Source organism: Lepidothrix coronata, unplaced genomic scaffold (genome assembly GCF_001604755.1).
Source record: "Lepidothrix coronata isolate B3197 unplaced genomic scaffold, Lepidothrix_coronata-1.0 Scaffold69, whole genome shotgun sequence".
Taxonomy (NCBI): Eukaryota; Metazoa; Chordata; class Aves; order Passeriformes; family Pipridae; genus Lepidothrix; species Lepidothrix coronata.
The window spans coordinates 727,033-751,633 of NW_016690249.1; the positions used below are offsets into that span (position 1 = coordinate 727,033).

At 50.7% G+C, this 24,601-nt stretch overlaps 2 protein-coding genes across 2 annotated transcripts in view; both read right to left on the reverse strand.

Annotated features, from left to right (window-relative positions):
• Positions 1-10,766: 10,766 nt before the first annotated feature.
• CDX2 (caudal type homeobox 2) lies at positions 10,767-14,014 on the reverse strand. The gene is made up of 3 exons (XM_017818538.1): positions 13,513-14,014; positions 11,117-11,262; positions 10,767-10,934 (listed from the first exon to the last, which is right to left on the reverse strand). The coding sequence occupies exons 1-3, from the start codon at positions 14,012-14,014 to the stop codon at positions 10,767-10,769; spliced, it is 816 nt and encodes a 271-aa protein (XP_017674027.1).
• Positions 14,015-24,014: 10,000 nt separating this feature from the next.
• Positions 24,015-24,601, reverse strand: part of FLT3 (fms related tyrosine kinase 3) — a 50,493-nt gene continuing 49,906 nt past the window's right edge. Inside the window, exon 24 of the mRNA XM_017818543.1 lies at positions 24,015-24,348. Within this exon, the coding sequence (XP_017674032.1) occupies positions 24,211-24,348 (138 nt within the window). The 3' untranslated portion in view covers positions 24,015-24,210. The remainder of the gene's footprint in view (positions 24,349-24,601) is intronic.

Below are 24,601 nucleotides of genomic sequence, written 5' to 3' on the forward strand. Positions count from 1 at the left end.
TTAGGAGAGACAGGGCTTTTACGTGTTGACATCAGGACCAAGGAAGAGACCCACACCTGCGGACCATGTCAGCATCAAGTTGGGGAAGTCAGATCAAGGGAGATGTGGTGTTTCTTCTGCATGCTTGTGCGATGCCAGCCTGTCTCCATGCCTAGTTGTGGAGCATGGAGTAGAAGATGGAGGAGGATGCATCAGGAACTAAAAAACATCCAGGGAGAGACCAACTAAAGAGAGAGTACTTCCTTCTGTGTCATAGGGAAGGAGTTGGAGCTGGGAGCCTGGAAAGTGGCATAGAGGAGGAGAGGAAGCACAGTTTGCTTTCAAGCCTCCTCTCCTTTATGGAATAAAACATGGGGCAGAAAGCAATGATACACACAGAGGAACTGTCAGGCAAGGGCAGAGCTGGAGACCACCGATGAATGGACAGGAGCCAGAAAGCTGTCACATCCCAGTCTGAGAGCACAATGGCATATCCCATTCATCCAAAGTGCTAGTGTGCCCTGTCTGCTTGCTGTTTCTGTACCAAACAGAAGCAGCTGGACGAGACAGCTCAACTCAACAATCCAACAAAATATTCATTATTCTGCAAAAAGTGCCATCTCTTTCATTTGGGAAACAACTCACCCCACATCTGCATCTGCACTATTTTTGACACAAAGAAGGAGCTTCTGCAGGATATGGCGACCAGGAAGAGGCAGGCAAGGAAGCAGAGGAGAGTCACCCACAGGAACATGAATGAAGTGCAGCTGCTAGAAAAGTTCCCTTGCCTTGCTTAAGTTTCCTTTTGAGGCCCAACACATCTTGGATGTTGTCCACCTTCATTTCCCTGCTACCACTCCAGAACATACTGCACTTTGCCAGTAATCTTGACATCTTCTGCCATCTCTTAGATGGTCCCTGATACCCCCCAATATGCTTTCTGAAGCTATCATTTACCCAGTGTAGAGAGGCATCCTGAACAGAGTGGGACTAAGGGAAATTTGATGAAAGAGAGCCTTCAGACAGGCAGAGATTGTTCCAAGTGAGGGCATGGAAGAGGCGTGAAGCCAAGAACCAGTAAAGGAGATTTAGGCCGTGGTCCAAAGATAACTGCAGCCAGTGGGACTGATTTGAATGGGCTTTGGCCTAAATTCTTGGGCAGCAGCTGTAAGGGAGGATACCAGGGATATAAAGTGTGTGAACTGAGGACAGAAAACTGAGGAGCATGGATTTGTTCAGCCATTCAAGCATGGTTTATGTAGGACATATAATGGCTTTCTTCAGTGCCACCAGAGCTCTCCAGATGGTGTCATAGACATTTGCAGGTTCTGCTCCATGTGGTTGTGTTTTATATTACAACAGTGCCTGAAGAAAGGAAAAACACTGCAGAGAGAGGAGAACAAGTGGAATTGTGCTTGGTGCTGCCATGCTGCCCGGTGGGAAATGGATGTTAACCGGTTTCGAAACTCCTCATGTTGATGCCTGTTGGCATAAGCCCAGGAAAGGGAGGGAGGATGTGCCAAACTGTTCTTGTGAGGTCAGATCAAGGCAGTATCACAGTTCCGAGGTGGTAACATATTTCCCACCGCCAGGTCTGATGTCTGCGATTCACCTCCTCAGGCGCGACAGGCATGGCAGTAGCCCAGTGGAGCATGTGGGGCCTGGCAGAAAGCCATCCCCTTATGGAGAGCCCCACTGCCAATCCTCCCGAGGCCGGACGGTACAGGGACGGAGGCAGGGCCGCGCGGAGCTGCCCGGGGGCCGTGCGGGCTGTGCCACACCACCACCTGCCGGCCCCGCCGCGACAGCGCAGCCGCTCCCTTCCTTTCCTTCCTTTGCTTCCTCTGCTTCCTTTGCTTCCTTTCCTTTCCTTCCTTCCTTCTTCCCTTCTTCCCTCCCTCCCCTCCTTCCTGCAGTTGCAGTGCTGCAGTGTCTCAGCACAAGGAGAAGCGAAGGGGGCAGGTGAATGGCAAAGAAGAGGAGGGCTGGGGGATGCAGGAAGCAAGTAGAAGGTCCTTGCTGAGCAGATGAGCAGCGTAGGAACCACAGCTGGACTCTGCTACAGGTTGGAAGTGATCAGCTGTGGTCCCAGACCTCCCCGATGCTAAAAGCACACGCTCCTGGAACATTTCCCAACTCAATTCCAGCCCCACAGCACAGAAATGCTGCAATGAGAACAGTTTTGGCTGTGAAGAAATAGTTGGCAATTCTCTGCTGGAAGCCAAAGGCTCAGATTGCTCTTGGTCAGTGTGCCAGCATGTTGGAGTTGGCAGACAGGTTTTGGCGGCTGTCCCCATCCTGACGGTTTAGTCCTTCGAAGTGCACAGGCTAAATTCTGGACAATAACAGAAGACATCAATCCTGTAAGTTCAGCAGAGCTGGAGCATCTACCCCAGTTCTGCTGCTTTTACCTTCCTGCTGAGGAAGTAAGCAGAAAAGAGTAGATCTCCTGGAACATTTCCCTAGGTGTGTTCACATCTCTAGGAAGCCAGGACTTCTTAAAAGAAAAACAAGAAGGAATGCCTTTCTGGAACTGAGTTATGTGATTTCAATGCCACTTAGGAATCTGAGGCTACAGCTACACCCATAAATTGAGCTTCAGTCCTCAGTGCTAAGCCCAACTGTCGCCACATGGTCTATATGCAGATGACTCCTCTGCTGCCCTCTAGGACAGGCTGGCTGCACCCAAACCATATTCTGGGGACAGTCTTGCTTGTCCTAACTTTCAAACCATGCCCAGAAATTTCCTGGGCAAGCAAACTGGACCATGTTAGCCATTTACAAACCCAGCTGATTGAGCTGCAGTGCCCAGGAATATTTCTTGGCACTTTTCAACTTATTAGGACAGATGTAGGTATTCAGCCTGACCTTCACTTATTATATGGGTGGCTTGACAGCAGCAAGGAAGATTTCTGTCACCTAAGCTGGTTCCGGGTGACTTTAGAAAACTTCCATGAGAGTGAAGAAATGCCTCTACATTGAGCTTGACTTTGTGAGTCAAGTACTCTGCCCTTGGGTTTTGATGCTGCAAGATACCAGAACAATGAGTATTTGTGAGCCAAGCTGAGAGCCTCTGAGCCAGGACTGACTTGAATTTGCTCTGCTAAAGACATCTGAGCTCATGCTGATTTGGGAGAAAGCAGTCATGTCTTTTGTAAAACTGAACGCATAGAGCATGATATTCACAAAGGAAAAATATACTGAGTGAGGTTAAACATTTGAAGTCAGATAAAAACACACTACTCATTCCTCCAGCATGAATCATCAATTTGTGCTGACGTGCTCCTAACATTTCATACTGGCCCTTGCTTTTCCCTGGGCTATCAGGAAGGGACTGGTGGGTTGAGCAGATTGGGTAGACAGAGAAGGGAGTGGCACAGTGGGGCAACATGAAAGACTTGCCTGGAAAAGAGCAGTGGCTGCTGGGCTGTTACTCCTTCCTGTCTCTTTTTGTGGGCTCTGCAAGCTGTCGTGGCACATTTACTTATGTCTCTCTAAGCAGGTTCTCCCTTGGCTCTGGAACTCAGAGCACATCACAAACCACAGGAACCTCACAGAGCACAGGCAGCTGCCAGGTTGGGGTGAGTGGTACTGCTACCTGCAGTAGACAGGGAGGGAACATGTACCTCTGAGGGCATCCCCCTGCCCCCGGGGGCACTTGGCACTGCAGCCCCAACTCTTCCCCTTGCTGTGGCAGAAATGGTCTTGCTTCTTATCTCTGAGACAGGAAAATTCCTTCCTGTCTTTTCTTTCTCATTCTACACTTGGATTTTTCTGTCTCATGCATAAGGCACCAGCACCAGGATATTTGTGTGATGGTAGCTTCCAGCCTGTGGAGAATATAGGATCACTTTCCTAGGCCAAGAGGGAAGGGGGCAGGTTTTCAGGTGTCTGTGGTAGTATGTCTGGGTAGGGATGTGTGTGGCAGGAGGCTGAATACCCCCAGCCCCTGGACCCCCACAGACTTTCCTGGGCTGCTAAACCCTGGCCATGTCAGCCCCCTCTGGCCCTACTCAAGCAGTTGCTTCTGTTGGACTAGTGTGGAGGCTGTTTTTTCCTGCTCCAGTTCAGGAACATGTGCCCCCAGGCAAAGAGATAAGGAAGGGTATGTTTTACTGGCAGAAGCCATCAGGAGACCAAGCCTCTCAGGATGGAAAACACCTTTGGAGCCAGGAGAGGAGACTGGTGAGGCAGTTATTGAGAATGGAAGGGTAGGTCCAAAGTGTTGCTCTGGCTTTGGAAGAGTAAGGTATTGTTACCGGGAACAGAAAAAGAATCATGTTTCTAGATTGAAGTCCTGGAGGAAGAAATACACCCCTGATAAGAGCAAGTTGCCTTTTCTTCTGAGTCACTACATTCCTGCAAGTAGTTGAGCAAGATGTTTTTAGAGACCCCTTTTCAGACCACTGTGGATACCTCCACCTCCATAGATGCATATAAGTGTCCTGATGAGGATCAAAACATATCTAAAAAATGAGCAGAACTGCCAGATATACCACACTTACCATACTTGAAAAATGAGTAGTTTGATTTTTTTTCTATTATTGTAATTTATGATTCTTAGTGGCACATTTTCATTTAAAACTAGAATAAGAATTCTTTGGTATTGTTGATAGGAGGTGATTCTCAACAATGTAAATTCCCTCTCACATTCTCAAATTTTAGAAATAACAAAAGAAAAACCTAAATTAGGTGAGGACTGGAATTTCCCTAAAATGTAATCAAAAACTTGAGTTATCTTTAAAGAGACCTCAGTAGTTACCTGTTACACAGCTCTTTATATCACTTCCTAAAATCTCCATGAGAGGGATTGACTCATTTTCAAACTGTAGAAAAAGAAAGAAAATTCTTGGATCCTAACGTGTCTTGACTCTTGCTTGATTTAGAAGTTTAAACACTTCTGGAGGCTTGGACGGCTTCTGGTATCCATGTCTTGCCCATATTACACTTGAGGTACCCAAAAGCAGAATTGTAATCTTAAAAATCCTGAGACCCACATGATCATGGAGGCCGCTGAATCGTACATCTGATTTCTGTTTCAGTTTTGCATCAGGATGTTTTCTGGGGACTTGTTTTCAAGCAAGCCCTTGTTGAAAGCCCTAACTGTTGTCACTTAGAGAGGCAAGGGACCAAGCAAGTCCTGTAGCCCTGAGTGATTTTTCTGTTGCCACTGTCAGACCATAGCATGGAAAAATTAGACCCCAAGCAATCTTGATTTCCAGGATTGAAAGCTTGTCTTGTCTACCAGCAGAGGAAAGGACAAAGCAGTGAGGAGCATCCCTTTCCAAAGAATGCAGGAGATAAGGCAGCTTTTCTCGCACTAAGGTCTTTGAGTCTATGCAAGTTATCTGAAGGATGGGATGTGACTCTATGGAAGGCAGCAAGGTATGTCAGGGGAACAGGATCTGACTCAAAAGCAAAACTACAAGAGCTTGCAACAGCTGCCAAAAAATACCTGGGTGACTAAGGGAAGAAAAAATGTTGAAAGCAGGAAAGGCCCATGTGCTCTATTTGGCTTGTTCTCTTCTTTTGGAACAGCACTATAAACAGTGTTTTTTTCCAGCCCTGCCTGTTGCAGCTAGGTGCAGGGGAGCAGAGAGGCAGATAATGAATCCAGATGTTATATTTGGCTTCTGTCTAGTTTTCTTCAGTCCAGCTCAAGTGCTAGGGATCAGCAGGTTGGAAATGAGCTGTTAGAAATTTAAACTAAAGGAGGGTAGATTTAGACTAGATATAAGGTAGAAATTTTTACTATGATGATGGTGAAACCCAGGAACATGTTGCCCAGAGAGGTAGTGAAAGCCCCATCCCTGGAAATATTCAAAGTCACATTGGATTGGTCTCTGAGCAACCTGACCTGATTGAAGATGTCCTTGCTCATTGGCTTAGATGAGCTTTAAAGGTCCCTTTCAACCTATGCTATTATACGATTCTATGCAGCACACTTAAGAAAGGTAACATACTTCTGTCAATTTGAAGAATTGAATCAAAACATCTGCCTTGACCAATAGGTTAGATATTACATTAAATACGTTATCTATTATAGGTAGATAACATTAGATATTATGTTAGGTTTGTTATTAGCATAATTAGAGGAAATTGCTTGCCAATGGTTAAGTGGACTGAAGTCTAATGTAATGAATGCCACAGATCAGTATCTAGACATCCATGTAAACATGTATTGAGAATTATTTGTGAGTTTTCATCCTCTCTTTTTCTGTACTTAGTTTGAAGCATCTACAGGGGGATCAATTGGGTATCATCCCAAAACAGATGATACTTCAATTTAGGAATACAGAGCTAGAAAGGGATTCCCAGGTCCGTAACTCCAGTCTCCTGACAATGAACTATTTGTTTTTGTGAAAAGCTCAAATTTTTCCCGTTCCTTTGCAAGTAACTGTCAATTGCCCTTTTTCAAGGAAGGTAAGTTTGACTTCTGAAAGTGTCAAAAACTGAGAATGGAACTGGGGACATTGCAGAAGTTGAGACATTAATTAGAAGAAACTGCCTGTATTCACCTGAGTCAGAGCATGGCAGAACATGCAGGTGAGAAGGAAGCAGTCCTTCCTCATCAGTGAGGAGAGCGGGAATATCCTTCTCCACCAAGGAGCTTATCTGGAGCAAAGCCCACAGGCTGCAAAGGCTTCCGGGAGAGTTTGGCCCCATCTGTTCCCAGAAGTTCCTGACACTTCTCTGCCATGGCTTTCTGCCAGTAACCAGAGATGTTTTGCTGGGGAGCTTTCTATATGCACCTCCCTGGCATTTGTCCTCTCTTACATCAGCCCACTCATACCATAACCTCTCACACCAAGGTGGCCTTGTTTTGTTGGTGAGCTACCTGTGCAGCTGGAAGTGCCTTCAGCAGACTTGTGTCTTGCTGACTTTTTTTACTATTTACAAGCTGCTCCTGGAAGGCCTCCAGTGCTGCTTCTCTGGCATCAACTCAACTTTTGCTTTCAGCTCTAACTGCTCTAAACTTCAGCACACAGCTCCATTATCCAGGTGGGACTGAGGGAAAGTATTTGGTCATGAATTTTGACTATGAAGCATTGCATCCAGTAGAGCTGTGTCAACAGAACTGGAAACTCCATTATTTCCTCTTCCACACCAGCCACTGATGGAGTAGCAAAGAGAAACTTATGACCTCTCACAGCCCTCTGGAGCCAGAATTTAAGTCATGCATAGCAAAATCTCCTCTTGGTTTCTGAAGGATGGCCTCTGCCCTCTGCTATATGACTGGGATGCGTGCTTCTAGTCGCTGCTTCACCCATGGATGGAAACAGCCTGCCTCGCAGAAGTGACCTGTGTGGGCAAAAAGGCCGGGTGGGGGATGTGTCTGAAGTTGTTGCTTACTGCTGAATTATTTATTTATTTATTACTTTTTAAAAATCTTACTTCATCCTGCAGATCCAGAGTGCTCAGCCATCAGACTGGTGACACATAAAGTGCCCCTGAAAGATACTCGAGATCAGAGAAAACAGACTTTTGCTCTAGATGCCATCCAAGTCCTCTAAGTACCTTATTATTCTCCCCATGCTGGGCTATGATACGTATTGTTGACTTACCCCAAATTCAAAGAGCTTTCTTGAGAAACTCTGATGTTTGTCCAAAAGCTAATCCAAGAGAAGGAATCCTAAGTGTTTCGTTATTGTACAGTGATAAGAGCAGGAAAGGAGAAGAGAGAGCAAGAGAAGGAGAGCAGGGAACTGCCATCCTGCAACTTTGGGACGAAACCTTCCAATTTCCTGGATATTTTTTCAAGGACATCTGCTCCAGATCCTGCCAGGCAAGCAAGCTACAGCAGCTCTGACCTACTGTGCCCCACCAATCTGGCTCAGCTTGCTGCTGCAGGACAGTGGGGAGCTCTGTGAGAGGTGAAAATACCCATGGGTTGACTGGGGAGTCACCACAATCAGCTCACCTCTCACAAACAGAACTTCTGGTTCAATGTCATGGTCCAGCCACTGGATTGATTCAGATGCCTCAAATATCCACCCAAATGAATAAGTTTGTGCCTTTTTACACTCCTTTATGGTACACAAGGAATAGCAAGGAAGCCAGAAGGTTGATGGTTTGTTTGTTTGGTGATGGGAGTGGGGACATATTTGAGATTGGGTGTGGATACGATTTGCTTGGTTGGTTCCTTCTTACACTGAGAAATTTGAGTTCTGCCTTACCATGGTCAAGAATGTGGAGAGAGCTCAGAAAATGAATGTTTATTAACAAAGAGAGGAAAAGATCTGGAATGGGGATTTTTAAAACATGTTGGGCTTGTTTATATGTATCTAATGAACTTTTTGGAGACATATAACTTTCGTGGACATCAAGCAGTTCACCTCAGTGGGAGTAACTCCCTTTCTCATAAGTCCTACAGGCAAAAAAGAGACATTTGAACACTTTCAATATTAAAATCAACCCAGAGCACACTACAGAAGGATTACAGGGACTGTCCCAAAGTTGCCATGCCTGGCCTGGTGCCAGGGGCAGCTGTGTGCCACCACTGCAGTAAAAAGCCCTGGATTCTGCCAGTCCCATGTCAGCCCAGCCCACCAGGCATGGGGAGATGCAAAAACCCCAACACTAAGCAGCACCTCTTACACCCGCAGATCCTTTGTGATTAATTTACTTATTGATGGTCTTTCATAACTCCGTGGTCATCTTTTTTTGCACTGCCATTAATTATTCCTGGAAGCAAATAAAAGGGCCCACCGATATCTCTCCCTCCTCTCACCGCAGCCAGCTTTTCCTTAGGGAGAAAAAACTTGTGCTCGTTTGCAGTGGGACAATGCCGACTTTTGAACCTCTAACCACTAAACAAACAAACCTTGTGCTCTGCTCCACAATCCAAACAGGGTTTATTGACAGGCGTATCGCAGCAACGCGCAGCAGCTCCGGCAGCAGCCGGCCGGAATCAATGCTGCGGGGGTGGCCCTGGGCGCCAGAGGACATCCTCGAAGGGGTGGCCCCACTCGGACCTGCTTGCACCCTGGCTGCATCATGGCTGCTGCCACCTGAGAGCCTCCATGCCTGGGGAGACCTCAGAGGAAGGAACGGATCATGGTGCCTGAAAAGTCCTCCTAACTTGGCCATTCCTGGTGCAACTGCTCTCCTCTGGTGCTGCAGAGCTGAGACCCCTCAGTTTGGGTGCTGCTCAGCTTTAGTTGTTCCCAGGGAAGCAACTCCTCCTGAAAGTTCCAAGGACCCTTTAGAGTCCAAGAAAGATAGATCTGGCTCCTGCCTCCCTCTGATCCAGAGCAAACCATGGACATTGGACCCAGCAAGATGGGCTGTGTGTCAATCCCATGCGCAATGAGCATTAACTGCCTGGGTGCTGCACCCATGTCTCCTGGCCAAACCCACTCCAAAGACTATGCACATGGCACAAAATCAAGCAGGTTCCCTGAACTGGAGGTGCTGACTCCCACTGTGGTCTTCCCACAGGCACAGGAGCCCTGAATCAGGTTTGCATGGCCAACTGTCCGCTGTCAGATTGTCAGCTCCTGGCTCAGCAAGGCATGGAGCTACATGTAGCCAAAACGCAGTACAAAGGCTTTGGGGCTGGTCCTTACGATTTCCCCGAGTTCTCCTAGGCAGAGAGAGCTACTGTGTCAGTAGGGCCAGGCCCTGGCAAACCAGTTGTCCCCATGCAGTTCTGTAGATACTTGTTGGCATTTGTCTTTGGCTTTTAACAAAAAGATAAGAACTGTTCAGTAAGGAAAAAACCAAAGTGCCTCAAAGAAGGCAAATGGAGTAACAATGTGGCCACCCCAACCTGTCTGCCTCACTTCTCAGTGGGGTTTCTCCCAGCCATAAGTAAAAAGTACATATGGCAAACAGCCACAGACATCTGTCCAATCAGCTGGACTTTTCTTATTTTCACCTCTATCTAAGGTGAGTTGTTTGGCATTTCTACTCCAGTCCCCACCATCTAGCCAGCGTGTGAAAATGGGCCATAGCAAGTGCAAGGTGGGCTCTGGTATAGCACAGGCTCTTCTGAGGATTTCTGCTCCTGGTGGAGCTGTGATGAAGTCTACAGAAAGCTGATAAAATCAAGGGGACTTTGGAAAACTAACAAAAAAACCCCCCCTCCAAACAAGATAAAAATTGTAAGGATGTGAGAAACAGCACATAACATAACCAACAGGACATTGCACATGCAAACAAGGCTCCTCACTCTAGCATGACAGGACACCTTTTCCAGAAGAAACTAAATTTGTCCAATTTCTTTGCACTACAGCTAATAAATCTGGCTGGATGACTATCAGCACTGGATTTATGGGCTCTTTTACAAGTGTCTGACATTAAGCAATTCACTTCTGAACATTTAAACTGTGCCTTATCTTGTCTGTTCTGACCCTTAGGGCAGGATGAACATTTTGCATATTCCCAGTGGTTGCAAGAAGAAAATAAAATAAAATATAAAATAAAAAAGTGGTTTAATTTTTTTTCCTGCTAAAATTCCTCATTAGCCCAACAACATTTCTAAGGTCTTTTGGACCGATCCCTGAGATATACTGGGGGTTGACTGGCAGGCAGTGCCCCCATTTTATCTAACAAATTCTGGGGTAAAAAAAGCACCCAAACATAATAATAATAATATTAATAAAGCGATGGACACGCTTGCCCCGGACGACGAGACACATACACTGTACACCTGTACACACGGCCGGCCCCGTGGGGCGGTGTAGTGCATCTTGGGGGGCCGCTCCCACCGTGCCCCCCAGCCCGGCTCGGCCCGGCCCCGCCGCGCTCTCCAGCAATCCCTGCACCGCTGTCCCTGGCCTCTGTCACTGGGGGGCGGCGGGGCCGAGCCCGGCGGCGGCCGCCCCCGCCGCGGGACCCTGCAATGAGGCGCTGGGGCTGAGAGGCTCCGCGCCGCCGGGCTGCGCCTGCTGCAGCTTCTTCTTGTTGATCTTCCTCTCCTTCGCCCGCCTGTTCTGGAACCAGATTTTCACCTGCCGGTGGGAGACAAGGGAGTGAGGGGGGGCAGTTTACCGTGGATGTGACCCGTCTCAGGGGCTCGCACCGAGAGCGCATCCCAACCCCGTGCATTCCGCCCCCCGTGCAGCCCCGTCCCGTGCATCCCTGCCTCCGCGCAGTCCGGCCACACGTGGGGAGCGCCACTCGTGGGACAGACCTGCCTCTCCGACAGCCCCAGGTTGGAGGCCAGCTCCGCTTTCCTCCTGATGGTAATGTAGCGGCTGTAGTGAAACTCCTTCTCCAGCTCCAGCCGCTGGTGGTCAGTGTACACGACTCGATACTTGTCTTTCGTCCTGGTTTTAACTGCGGAGAAAAAAGCCATGGTTGAGAAAGTCAAAGCCAAAGGCTCTGATGGTGGCTCTCCCCCCTGTGGCGCAGAACGATCAGGAGCAGTTCTCCCACCCACCTCCTGGGCTTCCTGCTCTCTTCCCCCGCCCTGGGCTCTACTGAGCGCAGCAGAGAAGAGAGAAGACGTTCTGCACTTCCTTGGGGAATGGGATACAAATCCCAGGCATGCCGCAGGTAAGGGCATACCAGGCGCAGGCTCTCAGCCTCAGCTGCCAGCCCCGGCCCCGCCACACGCCCCTGCCTTGCGCGGGGACACCTTCATTGTGCATTTGTTGGGTTTCGGTTTTGTTTTGCCTTCCCCAGCGAGAACAACCTTTTTATAGAGAGAGGGGGAAAGGGAAAGAAAGAAAAGTCCCTTTCAGGACCCGGGGATTTCATTTCTAAACGAGAAACACCGATCTAAGGGCGGAGAACCCGGAGCGGCCGCGGGGAGAGCTCGGGTCCCGGCCCAGCTTCCCCTTTTCTGCTCCGGCGTCGGCGAAGAGACTTAAGGGGTTTCTTGGAGACCCCGAAAGTGTGACGTGCAACTTGAGCGCTCAATTAAAAACAAAAAACAAAAAACCAACCAACCAAAAAAAGCTAACCGAGCCCCGAAAATTCAAATCCCAACAAAATCCGAAGGCGGATGCCAGAGAGTGGCCGGTCAGAGTGCATCGCCGCAGCCGGTGACCTCCTTTCTCCCGAGGGTTTCTTGTTTGACTGGTTGTGTCCCCTGCCCTCCCGTTCCCCAGGGAGCCGAAGGGGAGTCTCTGCCCCCAAGGTGCTTAATGGCTAGCAAGCTGACTTTGTTCAGGTAAACTCTCTGAAAACCACAACAAAAGCACCCTGTAAAGATACAAGCCTGATCAGAGAAAACTCCCTAGAGCCAGTGAATAGGGAACACAATCCCAAACAATGCAGGACAAGGAGATCTTATCAAAGAAAAACCCTTCTCAAAGCCTTAATGACAGCCACATTCTGTTTGAATTACCACTACTGAACAAATGGCGGCAGGCGCTTTCATCCCCCCAGCTCTGCACATTAACATAAACACTGGCTCCAAAGGCAGAATTTGAATGGAGACAAGGGACCGGCCACCGCCGCACAAGCTCAAACTGTGGGAACACCATGGGCTGCTGTGGGAAGAGCGACGGGCCTGTAAGAGCTCCACTGCCATCGTCACCCGGGACATGGCTGTTGCCAGCGGTCGGCACCGGGGCACTGAGGCGCAGCGGCCTCGGGAGTAACCGGGATCCCCACTTCGAGCCGCCCGGGGAGCCCCCGCCGTTCCCGCCGGTCGCGCAAGGCAGGGGATGAGAGGGGAATGACATAAGTTGTTATTTACTGCCAAAGTCGCCATACTTTTTTTTTTTTTTGGCCACTATATATATAAATGTAAAAAAAAAAGAGAGAAAGAAAAAGAAAAAGAAAAGGCAAAAGAGGAGACAGCAGTCGTGGAAGGCGTATATCAAAGTGGGGGACACGCAACTCTCCTGGCAGATGCAGGGGCGGGGGGAATAAAAGAGAGGGTCTGCAGGGGTATTAACATCACAAGGGAGTGTGGCGCCGGCCACGGCCTGACCCGTCCTGCCCGCAGCAACCGGGACCGGCCTCCCGCCGCCGGGGCATCGGTGGGGCACGCCTTCGCACCTCCCGGCCCCGCTGGCACGGTCTGGCCCGGCCAGGGGCACGGCACAGCCCTCAGGAATCGACGGGCGGCCGCCTGGGAGACCTGGCCGCACGGAGACATTAATAAAGGGCAGGCGCCCAGTGACTCAGAAACAAATGCGGAGCGACACTGGCCGATGATTTATATGACTATAATTGGTTATAAAAATCTTCTAAGTGGCTATAAGCAGGAGAGCGGAGCAGTGGGAGGAAGAGCGAGCATTTCCTCGGGATCAGGGCCATTCAACCCTGTTCTGTCGGAGCGCCCCCCGGGCACAGAGCCCTCGGGGCCGGCAGCGGCTGCTCCCTGGTGAAGCGCCGCTCCTACTTCAGCCGGCCCGGCACCGCGGCGGGGCCGCTCTCGGCGGCGCTGACGGGCTGTCGGCATAGGCCGGCAGCCCTGTGCTCCCGAGGACCGGCCCTCGGGGGATTTATTTCGGGGTGCTTTCCCCGAAAAAAAGCTCTCCCGCGCTGCACGGCGCACGGGGAGCCGTCGGTGCCCCGGTGGAGCCGTCGGCGGGGCAGCCCCCTGCCCGCCTCCTCCCGGCCCGCACTTACCCTGGCTGCTGAGCGGGGGCTGTGCCGGCTTCCTCATCCACTCGCAGAGGCCGCGGCGCTGCCCACCGGGGGAGAGCGGCTCGGGGGCGGCGCTGGCGGCGACGCTGGCGGCGTTGAGGGGTTGCATGACCCCGGCGGAGCAGTGGGGTGCGGGGCCGGCGTGGTGGTGGGCATGCGGGTGGTGGTGGTGGTGGTGGTAATCGGCGGGGCTGTAGGCCATGGGGGCGGCGGGGGAGCCCCCGTTGAGGCCGTGGACGGAGCCGGCGGCCGGCGGTGCCCCTTGGCCATAGGTGCCCCAGTCGTCGCGGAGTGGGGCGGTGTAGGGCGCAGGCCAGGCCGGGCCGGGGGACTGGGCGCCGTCGAGGTTCACATGGTACCCGCCGTAGTCCGCGTATTGCGGGGCGCCCACGAAGTTCTGCGCCGCCAGGTTGAGTGCCCCCGAGTGCCGCACCGGGCCGGGGTACATGGGTCCGTCCTTCTCCAGGAGGTAGCTCACGTACATGCTGGCGGTGCCCCGGCGGCGGCTCTCCACATGCTGCTCGGGGCTCTCTCCGCGGCGCGCCTGCTGCGTGGGGCCGGGCTGCCCGGGGCGGGGAGGGGGCAGGCGGAGGGGCCGCGGCCCCGCTCTGCGCTCCGCGCTCCTCCGCGCTCCCGGTCCGAATCCAATGGCCTGCAGCCCTTACATGATTAACGATTGTTTACAAGGCTCTATTAGTAATGGCCCAGACACACCAAAGGCAGGTGACGTGGAGAGGCGCTGGGTATATAGCTTCTACCCCTAAAAGACGATTTGCATTTAAAAAGATAAGGAGAGGGCAGCGAGCTGATCACAGCTAAATATTCAAGCCTTTATTGTTTAAGAGCTTCCTCCTTCCATTGCAACCTGGTGCACTTTAACCTCCAATCACAGGTTCAAAGGATGAAATCAAGAGACTTGCAAAAGACAGAGAGGGAGATCTAAGGGCGAGGGTGGGAATATGGGAGCCGTGTATCACGGCCGATCTGCAGGCAGCACTTTAACCAGCTCTTCTCCGTGCTCGGGGTTGGGAGGTGGAGGGGAAAGGGGCGGAAGAGGAGGGAGTTTTGATTAAAAATCCACAAAGCCATTTTGTCGTGGTAGTTTTAAGCAACAAACCCCATCGCGACGGCCTACTGTTTTTTCCATTGCGCTTCCCACCCGATCCCGGTCCCACTCGGTCACGGGCGATGAAGGCGAGGTAAGAGGAGAAATCCCCACTCCGAGGGTACTGTCTCCTTCCTCTGCGTGTGCCTGCAGAGTTTCGAGGTCGAGCGCGCCTAGGCTGGGCCCCGGGTCTGGGAAAGGACGAAGACTGGGGGTGCTTTCGTCTGAAACACCCACTGCCCTCGGATTCACCGCGGGAGCAAGGCCGGATCATCCCTCCGTCCTTGGGACCGCGGGGGCCTTGGGACCGAGGCAGAGGGTGGTTCTTCCCAAGGGGGCAATCATCAGCCTCTGGAGCCTGCCACCTCAGGGTGCGATTCCCTCTCTGTGGCGCGGCCGAGCCCGCGGGGAACCCAACGACTTGCCCCTCCACGCACACTCACTTTTTCCCTCCACGACGCCTTGGAAACCCTGTGGAAATGTTGGCCCTGGAAGGGCGGTTCCCGGGTAAGCGGCAGCCGGCTCCCCCGGCCCAGCCAGTCTCCTTTGAAGAGGCGACCCCCTCTCAGCTTCCCCCAGCCGCTTTTATGCTTTAACTTTTCACCCTGAGCGGGGACAATGCGAGACGACGTTTGCATATTCGCATCTTTTCTCATGACACAGCGAGGAAACCTTTCAACCGCCGAGAAAAAAATGGATGAGGACGGGAATGTGCCCCCGTTTTCGCAGCACACAGCGCCGGAGCAGCGCAGCACTGTCTCAGCCGTCCTCGCTGGCTCTCCCGTTCCCCTTGGGGCTGCTGCGGCTAGGTCCTACGGGGCCTCTCCCACAGGCCCCGCGCTATCCCGGACACCCGTGTCCCAGGTATTAGTACGGAGATCCCTATGGCCGTGTCCCAAGGGTATATTTCCTTCCACGTGGGTGGCTGTTCTGCACACCGAGGAGTGTCATTAAGATGGGGCGTCTTGCAGCTGAGGGTGGATTTCAGCTCTGCAGAGGCAGATCTCCCTATTCGCGCTCCCTGAAAATCTGCCCTCTCCTTCCACCCCATTTTACTGGGCCCTTTGGCGCTGAGCGTGGGGCTGACGCAAAGCCATGTTTTAATGCCAGTGGGAATAATTCAGCTACCTCTTCCTAAATATCCAGAGGGGTCCATTATCAGTGGCCCTGTGAGACCGGGATGCTCAAGAGGTGAAGGACGGAGCATCGCTCCTGGGGAAGAGACCAGGGGCGGCCCACTCGGAGCTGCTATGGATATCCCGGATGCGAGGAACGGGGTACCCCCACCCTCCACACAGCCGGTGATGCCTGCGCCCACGCTGTCACTTGTCATCCTTAGGCTGTCGCTGACTGCCGCAGATGCGAGCCTACGATAACAGCAACACAACAGCAGAGATGCAGGAACGCCTGCTAGCCGCCTTCTCTGAAGGGATTTCTCTCCCTGCTAGCCGCCTTCTCTGAAGGGATTTCTCTCCCTGNCCTGCTAGCCGCCTTCTCTGAAGGGATTTCTCTCCCTGCTAGCCGCCTTCTCTGAAGGGATTTCTCTCCCTGTTGCCCATTCCTATTATGACACTTTTCCCCCGCCCCAGCGGTGGCGTACTGGGGAGAGGGAGTGGGACTTAAAGCCCCCAGAGCTCTCTGAGCAGGAGACTGAAATGCAACTGTGGAAAAGAAATGCTGTGTACCTTCAATGTAACCGCCTGTCCCGATAAGCACCGACAGAGCCGATCTATGCAGATGTGAATTTGATGATGCCATAAACGGAGAAAGGGGTCATTAAAATGACAAAACTCTCAACATATTGTATTAAAAACGCACCACAATCCTGACCTGCCCCGAAACAGGCCGGTTCTGTGTCTAAGGCTCCATCAGTGAATCTCTGGCAGGCAGGTGGTAGCGTTTCGGGGTGAGACGGCGCCAGCTCATGCTGGCCGGGATGAAGGCCGTCGGCCGCGGAGTCGAATGAGAGTCCCGGGACGACGGCGAAGGAGCAAGATATGGTTCCGAGGCAGCACCGCAATCACCTGGCATCGCAGTGAGCACACGGCTCTGCTTACCTACTTTGCCATTCGGACAGGGATCCCAGCTGCCCCCGGAGTACAGGCAGGACTTGGGGAGACCGGCCCTACCAGCTGTCCCCTACCCTAAGCCAGCGGGGGGGGGACGAGTCCCGCTTCCCCCGCGGATAAATGCTCTGGAGCATCCTCCGCCGCCGAACAGCTGCCCCCCGGACCCGACCTGTCCCAGCGATCTTCCCGGCTGCTAGGGGTGAGGATACACTGCGCCGGGACCCTCTTCTCTTACAATAAGAGGGATCCTGAGCCGCGCATATCTACATGCCTGTGAGGCTGGTCGGGCTTCTTTTTCCTGCGACTGGCACAGGATTTGTCCCCTTTCCTGACCTACCCAGAGATCGAGACTTCCCGAGGAGAGTGGAGAGAGAAGGTCTCTCTCTCGGCCGAGTTTCCCCCTTTTACTCCGCTCCGTTCTGGAGGAGGGAGCTCCCTGCTGCCTTCGTCTCGGGTTTTCCCGCCGACTCTGGCCCAGAGCTGCAGTTCTGGGAGAGAAGAGAGGATCCCGGGACCGGACTCCGACACCAGAGCGCGGGCGAAGGCCTAGTATCTCCCTCTTTGCTTCCTTCGTGTTTTGTTTTTTTTTTTTTTTTCTTCCCTATTTCGTTAGATCCTGAGGGGGATATGTGACACAACGCCTCTCAAGCTGACAAGTGTCTGATGGGGGACACTGCTTGCAGGGAAGTATCTTCCCCCTCCCCGCCACGATGACCGCTGGGCAGACGCCGGGCACCCCGCCTTCCTCCTTCAGCTTCAGCCTTACGTCTTGATCTGAAAAAATAATTTCCGACATTATTCCGAGGGGGAGTCAGGGCAGCGGTATGACTGCGGAGGAATGCCAGGGGCAGGCCGCGACCGGTGCCCGGGTCTGGAGCGGACACCTCGCTTCGGAGCCGCCGCTCATCGTCGCCTCGGGCCACGGGGCTGGGGCGGACTGGGGGATAATGGGCCGAGCAGCATAGCAAGAGGAACCCCGTCCTGGGCCAGACACCTCCCCATAAGCCTCGAGAAAGACCGAGTGCCGCGCAGTGCCCGCGATCCCTCCTCCACCAACTGCTCCCTCTCAGCGGGACCCTTGTGGGGATGCGGATTCATCGTCTTTACTTCTAATAGTTTTGTGCTTTAAAGAATTTATTTTTCCGTGACTTAGGAAAATCTCGGGGTGGAGTATGGGGGAGGACCTTAACGACATGGAACCGGGAGCTTTGTTTGCAAGGTTAAAAAAAAAAAGAAAAAAAAAGAAAGGAAGGGAAAAAAAAGCCCTCTTGAAAGCCCCTTGGTGACCATGGGGAGAGAAGGGAAGGAGGAATCGTGTGTTAGTCCGACCTGTGGAATTTATGACTCCCCCTAAGCACAGACATGATAAGGACTTAGAAAACATCTTGGATCTTTTCAAGCCGGCAGACCCCGAGGCTTTGATGTAGATTACGTTGCAGAATACTTTTATCGTGGGCTTGATACTCGTCTTGTTTAAGCACATGCCTCTAGGAGCGGGTTAGATGCAGAGACGGGGAGGAAGGTGGCACCTTGTGTCAAGCCAGGGCACCGCCGCCCCCGCACCAGCACCCGCCACGGGCCGCCCCTGCGGCCCCGGCCGGCCCTGCCTCTTTGCACAGGTGCTGTCAGGCCTGAGTTCACATCGCCCGGCTCCCCTTCAGGAAGTAGGAACGTAAGCAGAAAAGAAGGGGAAAAATAATGATAAATAGTACTATACACCAGAAGCTTCATGCAGCCGGAGGCCAGTGAGTGTGATCGCAGCCTCTCGGGTCCAGTGGCCAGATCCTCCTAGGGAGACGCTCGGTTTGTCCGACGCGGGAGGACCAAAGGCTGATCCCTGTCGCGCTCCCTGACCCTGTTTACATGGGCTTGGCATTGCTCAGCTCTCTTGGAAGTCTCTGGTGAACTGCGACCAGAGGCCTCCGGCACACATCTGCTGGCTAAGGAAATAGCCTTGGTTGAATTTTATTACTTTATTTTATTTTATTATTTTATTTTATCATTTTTAAATGCCACGGGGAAGAAAAGCCCCACCAGTGCACCTCGGCCGCCTGCAGAGCGCTTTTGCCCGGACTTTGCTGGCATGTCCCACCTGGGAGAGTCGGGGTCTGATCCGGTCACGGGAGCCGTGAGTGACCCGGCAGCGGGCACACGCGGCGCGGTCCCGGCTGGCGTGGGCGGGGGCCGTCCCTCTCCCTGGAAGGGAGCTCAGAGTTCGACTGGCCCTCCCGGCCCAGCTGGCGGGAAAGAGCCACTAACACGAGCCGAGCAAAAGACCAAATTCCAGCTGTGAAATGGTTTGCACACATTTGCCACCAGCGAGTCCCCGGGCTATCCCCATCTCCCAAGGGCAATATAAACTCTGGTGTCTTCATTGCCTTCCTCACTGATTCATTTCCTACATCTCCCAGCATTAAAACATAACCTCAGCAGAGAGATGATGCATGCCCCGTGGGCACGTCTTCCCGTCTCTGCAACTAGTCCTGCTGATTTATTCTCCCTGCCGGCTTCAGGCCCTTCCATGGTGAGATGCAGTGGGGTGATTGCCCCATACCACCATCTCCCTCAGCCTATGTTTTGTGGCAAGCCCAATCCTGCAAACTCTGTCAGTCACCAGACACATAGGGTGATGTTGGCCCATGCAGATGGTTTGTTGTTTGTGAGGCCATAACTGTATACATCCCTGCAGGGCCGTGGTGCTTTGTGGACAATATTTCATGCTAGAAAATATAGGAGTCCAAAGCAGGTAAATGCCAAGCGCTTTCTTGGCCTGACGGGTAACCGGCCAAGGCTCCCACCTTGCTTTATTCTGGGGCTGTGAGAAGGCAGGAGAAGATTTGTCTTTCTCCACCGGCAAACCTGTTCTGTCCACAATAAAACCTCAGACCTCCTGGTTCCAAGGAGTAACTAGTGCCTCACTGCTCTCCACCACCTCCCATCTGCTCCCAGTTGTCTTCTTCTAATTCCTGGGAGGGGAGTCTCACCGCATTTCCTTCTGGTCTAAAAAGAAGCCCGAAAAGGAGCGGAAGATACGGACAGGCAGATCCAGGGCCGGCTCCCAGCCATGGCTCACACTGCCCTCCCCTGGGCGCTCTTTCGCTGCTCAGCTCCCGGGGACCAGCCCTGCTTTGCCTCAGTTTAGCTCCCCAGTCCCTCCACACCCAGAGCACAGCCACGCGTATGAAGCTCTTCCAAAAAAGATCTTAGTCCACATCAGGCAGTCGCTTCTCCAAGAGAAATACAGTGGAAACTAGAACACGGCATCTCTTTCTTTTTAGGATCTGAAGCTTCCAAACCCCTTCTGAAGATGGGGCTGTCATGGCACTGGTGGGACTGGAGGGCTGTCATTAGAAGCAACTTCTGGTCTTTTTTCAGAAGGTGATGTAGACATTGCATAGGCCATGGAGGAAGGGGAATCCTATTGCCCCTGGAAAGAGGTTTCTCTGGGCACATATGGGCTGCCACAGCTATGTGCCAAAGCTTAATTTAGAATTAGCTTAGTGCAAAGAATCATGAATGGGTGTAGGTAACACATGGCAGGAGGAGTGGGTCACTGTCAGGACCTCCAGTGGTTTTTCATCCCAATCAAGCAGTATCAAATGAACTGGATCCCATCCCAGTCTCCATATGTCTCTGTGGAGGTGACCATAGGAGCATCACCACTTTCCCACCTCTCTCCACAACACAGGTCTTCAAAATTTCTTCTTGGCTGAGATCTGAACCAGACTGTATGCCAAAGTACCTGCAGTTCTGCTAGGAGAGTTACTCTACCAGTCTTCCAGCACAGCCTTAAACACATAAATTCTAATGTACCAGTGACCTATAACAGAGAATCCCTGACCTGAGCAGTCCCTCTGTTTATGTCATCACTGGTAATAAATATGTCAGGAACCCTGAATCCAGCCCTGGTCTGAGACAGCCTGCTTGGGAGGGACTTCTTCCCTGTCAGTCCGTAGTGCTGGGATGCTCACCAAGGGTGAGAGGAAGCTGGGCTCAGGTCCCAGCTCTTTCTGAAGTGATCTGTGGCCTCCTCAACCACAAACCTGGATGGGTCTTTTTGTGCCTTGTTTTTTTTAAAGCTGGTTTGCTTTGCATAGTCTAACTAATTAGCCACTGATGGGGGAGGGAAGAAGGCATCAACTCGTCGGTGCTGCACTGCATTTGGCTGGGAAGAGTGACCCCTGAGCCACTGAGCACTTGATCTAGTACTGTGTCTGGTAGTAGGGGACTGAGATTTGATGTATCCAGCTCCGTGGGGAATGTCCTAATCCAATTATCTTCTGCCTGCTTTGATTTTTGCCCCAAAATAGTTTCCAGCAGAAGTGTTGCCTCCTAAAAAATAACCTGTCTGCAAATAGTTCTGTCGCAGCTATGACCTTGGATTTCTTCATCCCACTTCACAGTTCCCATGAACATGTGGACTGAAAGCCACTGCCAGAATGCATGACAGGGTCAGTTCTGCTCTCCTCTTCTGGTTCAACACATGGTTAGCCCCAGCTTCTCCCAGAGGGACCTCCCAGAGCCCATCTCAGGTATCCCAAACACAAGAGTGGGACGTGTTGGAGGAGCACATCCAGTTTCTCTTGATCCAGACAAGAGTCTTTTTCTTGTCCCTGCTGCCTGTGACACACGGGCATGGTTGTTTGGGAGGACGCACTGAGGTCGGGGACTGAGTCGTTTGCCCTGGAACTGGGCCAGCCGCGGTTTCTGCTACGAAGTTTTGGCTGTGAATTCCTTTTGGTCGACACCCCTATCCCCAGCTCTGGTCTCCTGGTGTCCTGTAGCTTTGGTCCAGACACCGCGGCTGGCCCAGGCCCTTCTGTTGAGCACCAGCCCGGTTCCTTGTCCCCTCTGCACCACCCGCTCCGTCACTGCCTGCCCGGCAGCCGCGGTCGCGGAGCTCCACCTAGTGCCAGCTGCGGCTGTCCCCGGGCTGTCGCGTGGCATCCCGCGGGGACGCTTCCTCGGGAACGGGCTGCCAGCTCTGAGGGGTGCTCTTGCAGGTAGAAGGGAAAGAAAATTAGGGCAGATTCCTCAATGCCATCCTGTTCTTTAGCTTCGGTTGTCAAATGTACCTTCCTTCTAATTTCTGCTACTGCTAAATAGGAGAGTGCAGTGTCCTTCGCCCTTTGGCGCCTTGAATTGACCTCAACCTCTTCTGCTCTTCTACCTACATCAATGATTACTGAATCTTTGTCAGTCTCAGCCTAAGTTAATGCATCCAGCTTAGATTAAAGGAATCTCTGCTGGAGGTCTTCAAACAAGCTTAACTCTCTCCATTCACTACAGGGGGGACTTTGTCACTTTCTCCAGGCAATCAGCTCCTGGAGACACAGATTAGGGGTCTGGATTCTAATAAGAGAAATGTGGACATTTTCCTTTAAGAACCGTGAAACTACTCCACTGTCTGTGGCTCTGCACAAGCCTCAGCAAACCACTTTGCTAGGTTGTGTTGGAAGCATCCTGGAAAGGAAATGTGCTCCTAGAAGATACTATTTTTCACTCAGTACCTCTTGCAGCTTTGTGCCATCTCTCTCTGCTGTGTGGAGAAGCAGGCGTACAACTCTACGCATGATCAGCCCTTACAGGAGGGTTTTTCTCCTGATTGCACTTCCTCACAGAGTGCTGTGTTGCCTGATCTGCTTTTCATGTGTGCATCATGAGAAGTTGTGTTAGCTCCAAGGTTCTCTGTTTGCCTTTATATTCCCAAGTCTCAGCTTAGTAGTGATGATGGGGCCAGATGACCCCTACCCACTTCTTTTTAATTCTTGTGGAAAAATATTTGACACAACTCCCTGGCATGTTTTAAAGCACATGGGATTCCCATCTTTTTTCTATGAACCAAGTTCACATCTGCTTAGCTTCCAGGGCCAGTCAGGCTTGGATGTGACCAGTTCAGCATTAAGTTCCTCTAGCTCTGAAAGCTGAAAACTGTCTGCACAAGACATTCAAGATCCTCTTTCCAGATGATGAAGGCTGTGTGTTAACAGTGCTGAACAGTGATATCTTGTAGATGAACACTTTGAAAGTATTAAAATAAAGTTAAAAATTATATACATTTTCCAGAAAATGAAATGTTAAAGTTTTATTTCTGTCTGAACATTTCAAAATTACTCTTTGGTAGTTTATATCTGATTAAAAAATTTATGACTCCTTGTTAATTATTAACTATCAACAAAAATATACAAATCATAATCACTGTATTACAACATTATTTTCGGACAAAATTAGTAAAGAGCAGTTAAATTTATAGTATATTCTATCAAAAAAGTTATTAATTTATAACACATGCCACTGAAAAATCCTAAATTAAGTTAGCACCTTGCAAAATGTAAAAAAAGAAAACTGTTAACCAATGCATTCTCATATTCATTCACTGAGATGCAGACAAATGTATCCTGTTAATCATGATGGAAGTTGCATTTACGAATTCCTAACCTCATAATGAAAATAATTGTCTTTCTAACTATACTGAAAACACATCAAGCCTCTGGTTATTGTCCTGGGACTCTGCGAGAAAGTTAAATAGGTAATACTCTCATTTTAGCGCAGTAGGATTCACACATCCAGGCTGATATCTGGTAATTGGGAGTGATGATATTACACTCCTAAATTGCTACAGAAGATAATTTATTCAAAATTAAACATTTTTTATTTGATATTAAAACACACAAAGCCCCAAGAATGTAACTAGCTGTAATTCAGTTGAAATGAGACTTCCAGCTGGAGACTGCCACCTGGATTTTCTAGAACAGGGAGGTAGAAGGTTATCTCCAAATATCAGTCCTCCTGTTTATTTTAGATTCTTATTTTAGGTAGAAAGGAATGACTCACTGCAAATGCCTAGGGCTCACCAGCAGTTGCAGAATGTAACCTGGATGACTAGAGGCCACCCAAGTCCTTAAAGCTTGATCAAATGAACTCACCTGAACATGACACCGGTCAACTACTTTACAGCGATTGAGATATCCAGGATAAGACAGTTATACACAATTAAATTAAGAGTTCCTTGTAAAAACAAGACTGATGAAACTCTAAAACTTGGCATCTAAAACTGGCTACTCGAATGGTCTTTGTTTTTCTAACACTCAGTGACATCTGGAGATGAAGTTGCGAACAGCACCTCTGGAAATCAAACCATCTCTTTTTAGTGCATAGTCAATGCTTGTAAACATTGACTAAAAAAACCTGTGGATTTTCTCATGTTTGCTTGTGATGAGGCAAGAACAGTATGAATTCAATACATTGGTTAGACGCTATTTACACAACACCAGGAAAAGAGATATCCAGTTGTAGAGAGGCAGCAAAAAGACCTGTCTTGCTATAGATGTGTTTGCTGAATTCAAATAAATGAATTATCTCTTCTTCTCAAAGTCACATAAATATGGATGGGACCACAAAAAATGCAAACAGTGCTGCATTTGGTGACAAAATCTCTTCTTAGAGCTGGTGTAAAACACTTATTCTACACAGAGTTTATGAAAATAATCAAATCCACAACCCAGATTATTTTTCAGCCTGAGGGGCTTCATTATGGTGCTCAGTTGGGAACAGCAGAGACTCCTCATTCCTGCTTACACTTCCTGGTTTAGTTTTGATGCTGGAATTTTTTGTAGCAGCATTTTTCTTCATATTCTGGTAAACCTAGAATTGGGAAGAGGAAATGAAAGATATCTTCTATTATTACTTATTGTACCTGGAAGCCTGCTCTTCTCCTCAGGAAGCAGACACTTGTCATGTACAGTCCCCCTCCTCTTGAGGGAGAATCACACTCGTGTCTGCTAGCTTACTTCCCACTGACTCCAAAGGGAGTCCAGACTACTGCTTAAGTGACATGGATCTTATCCAGCCAAAAAGAGCTGGGTTGAGGGATGGCACTGGACTGTAAAGGAAGATT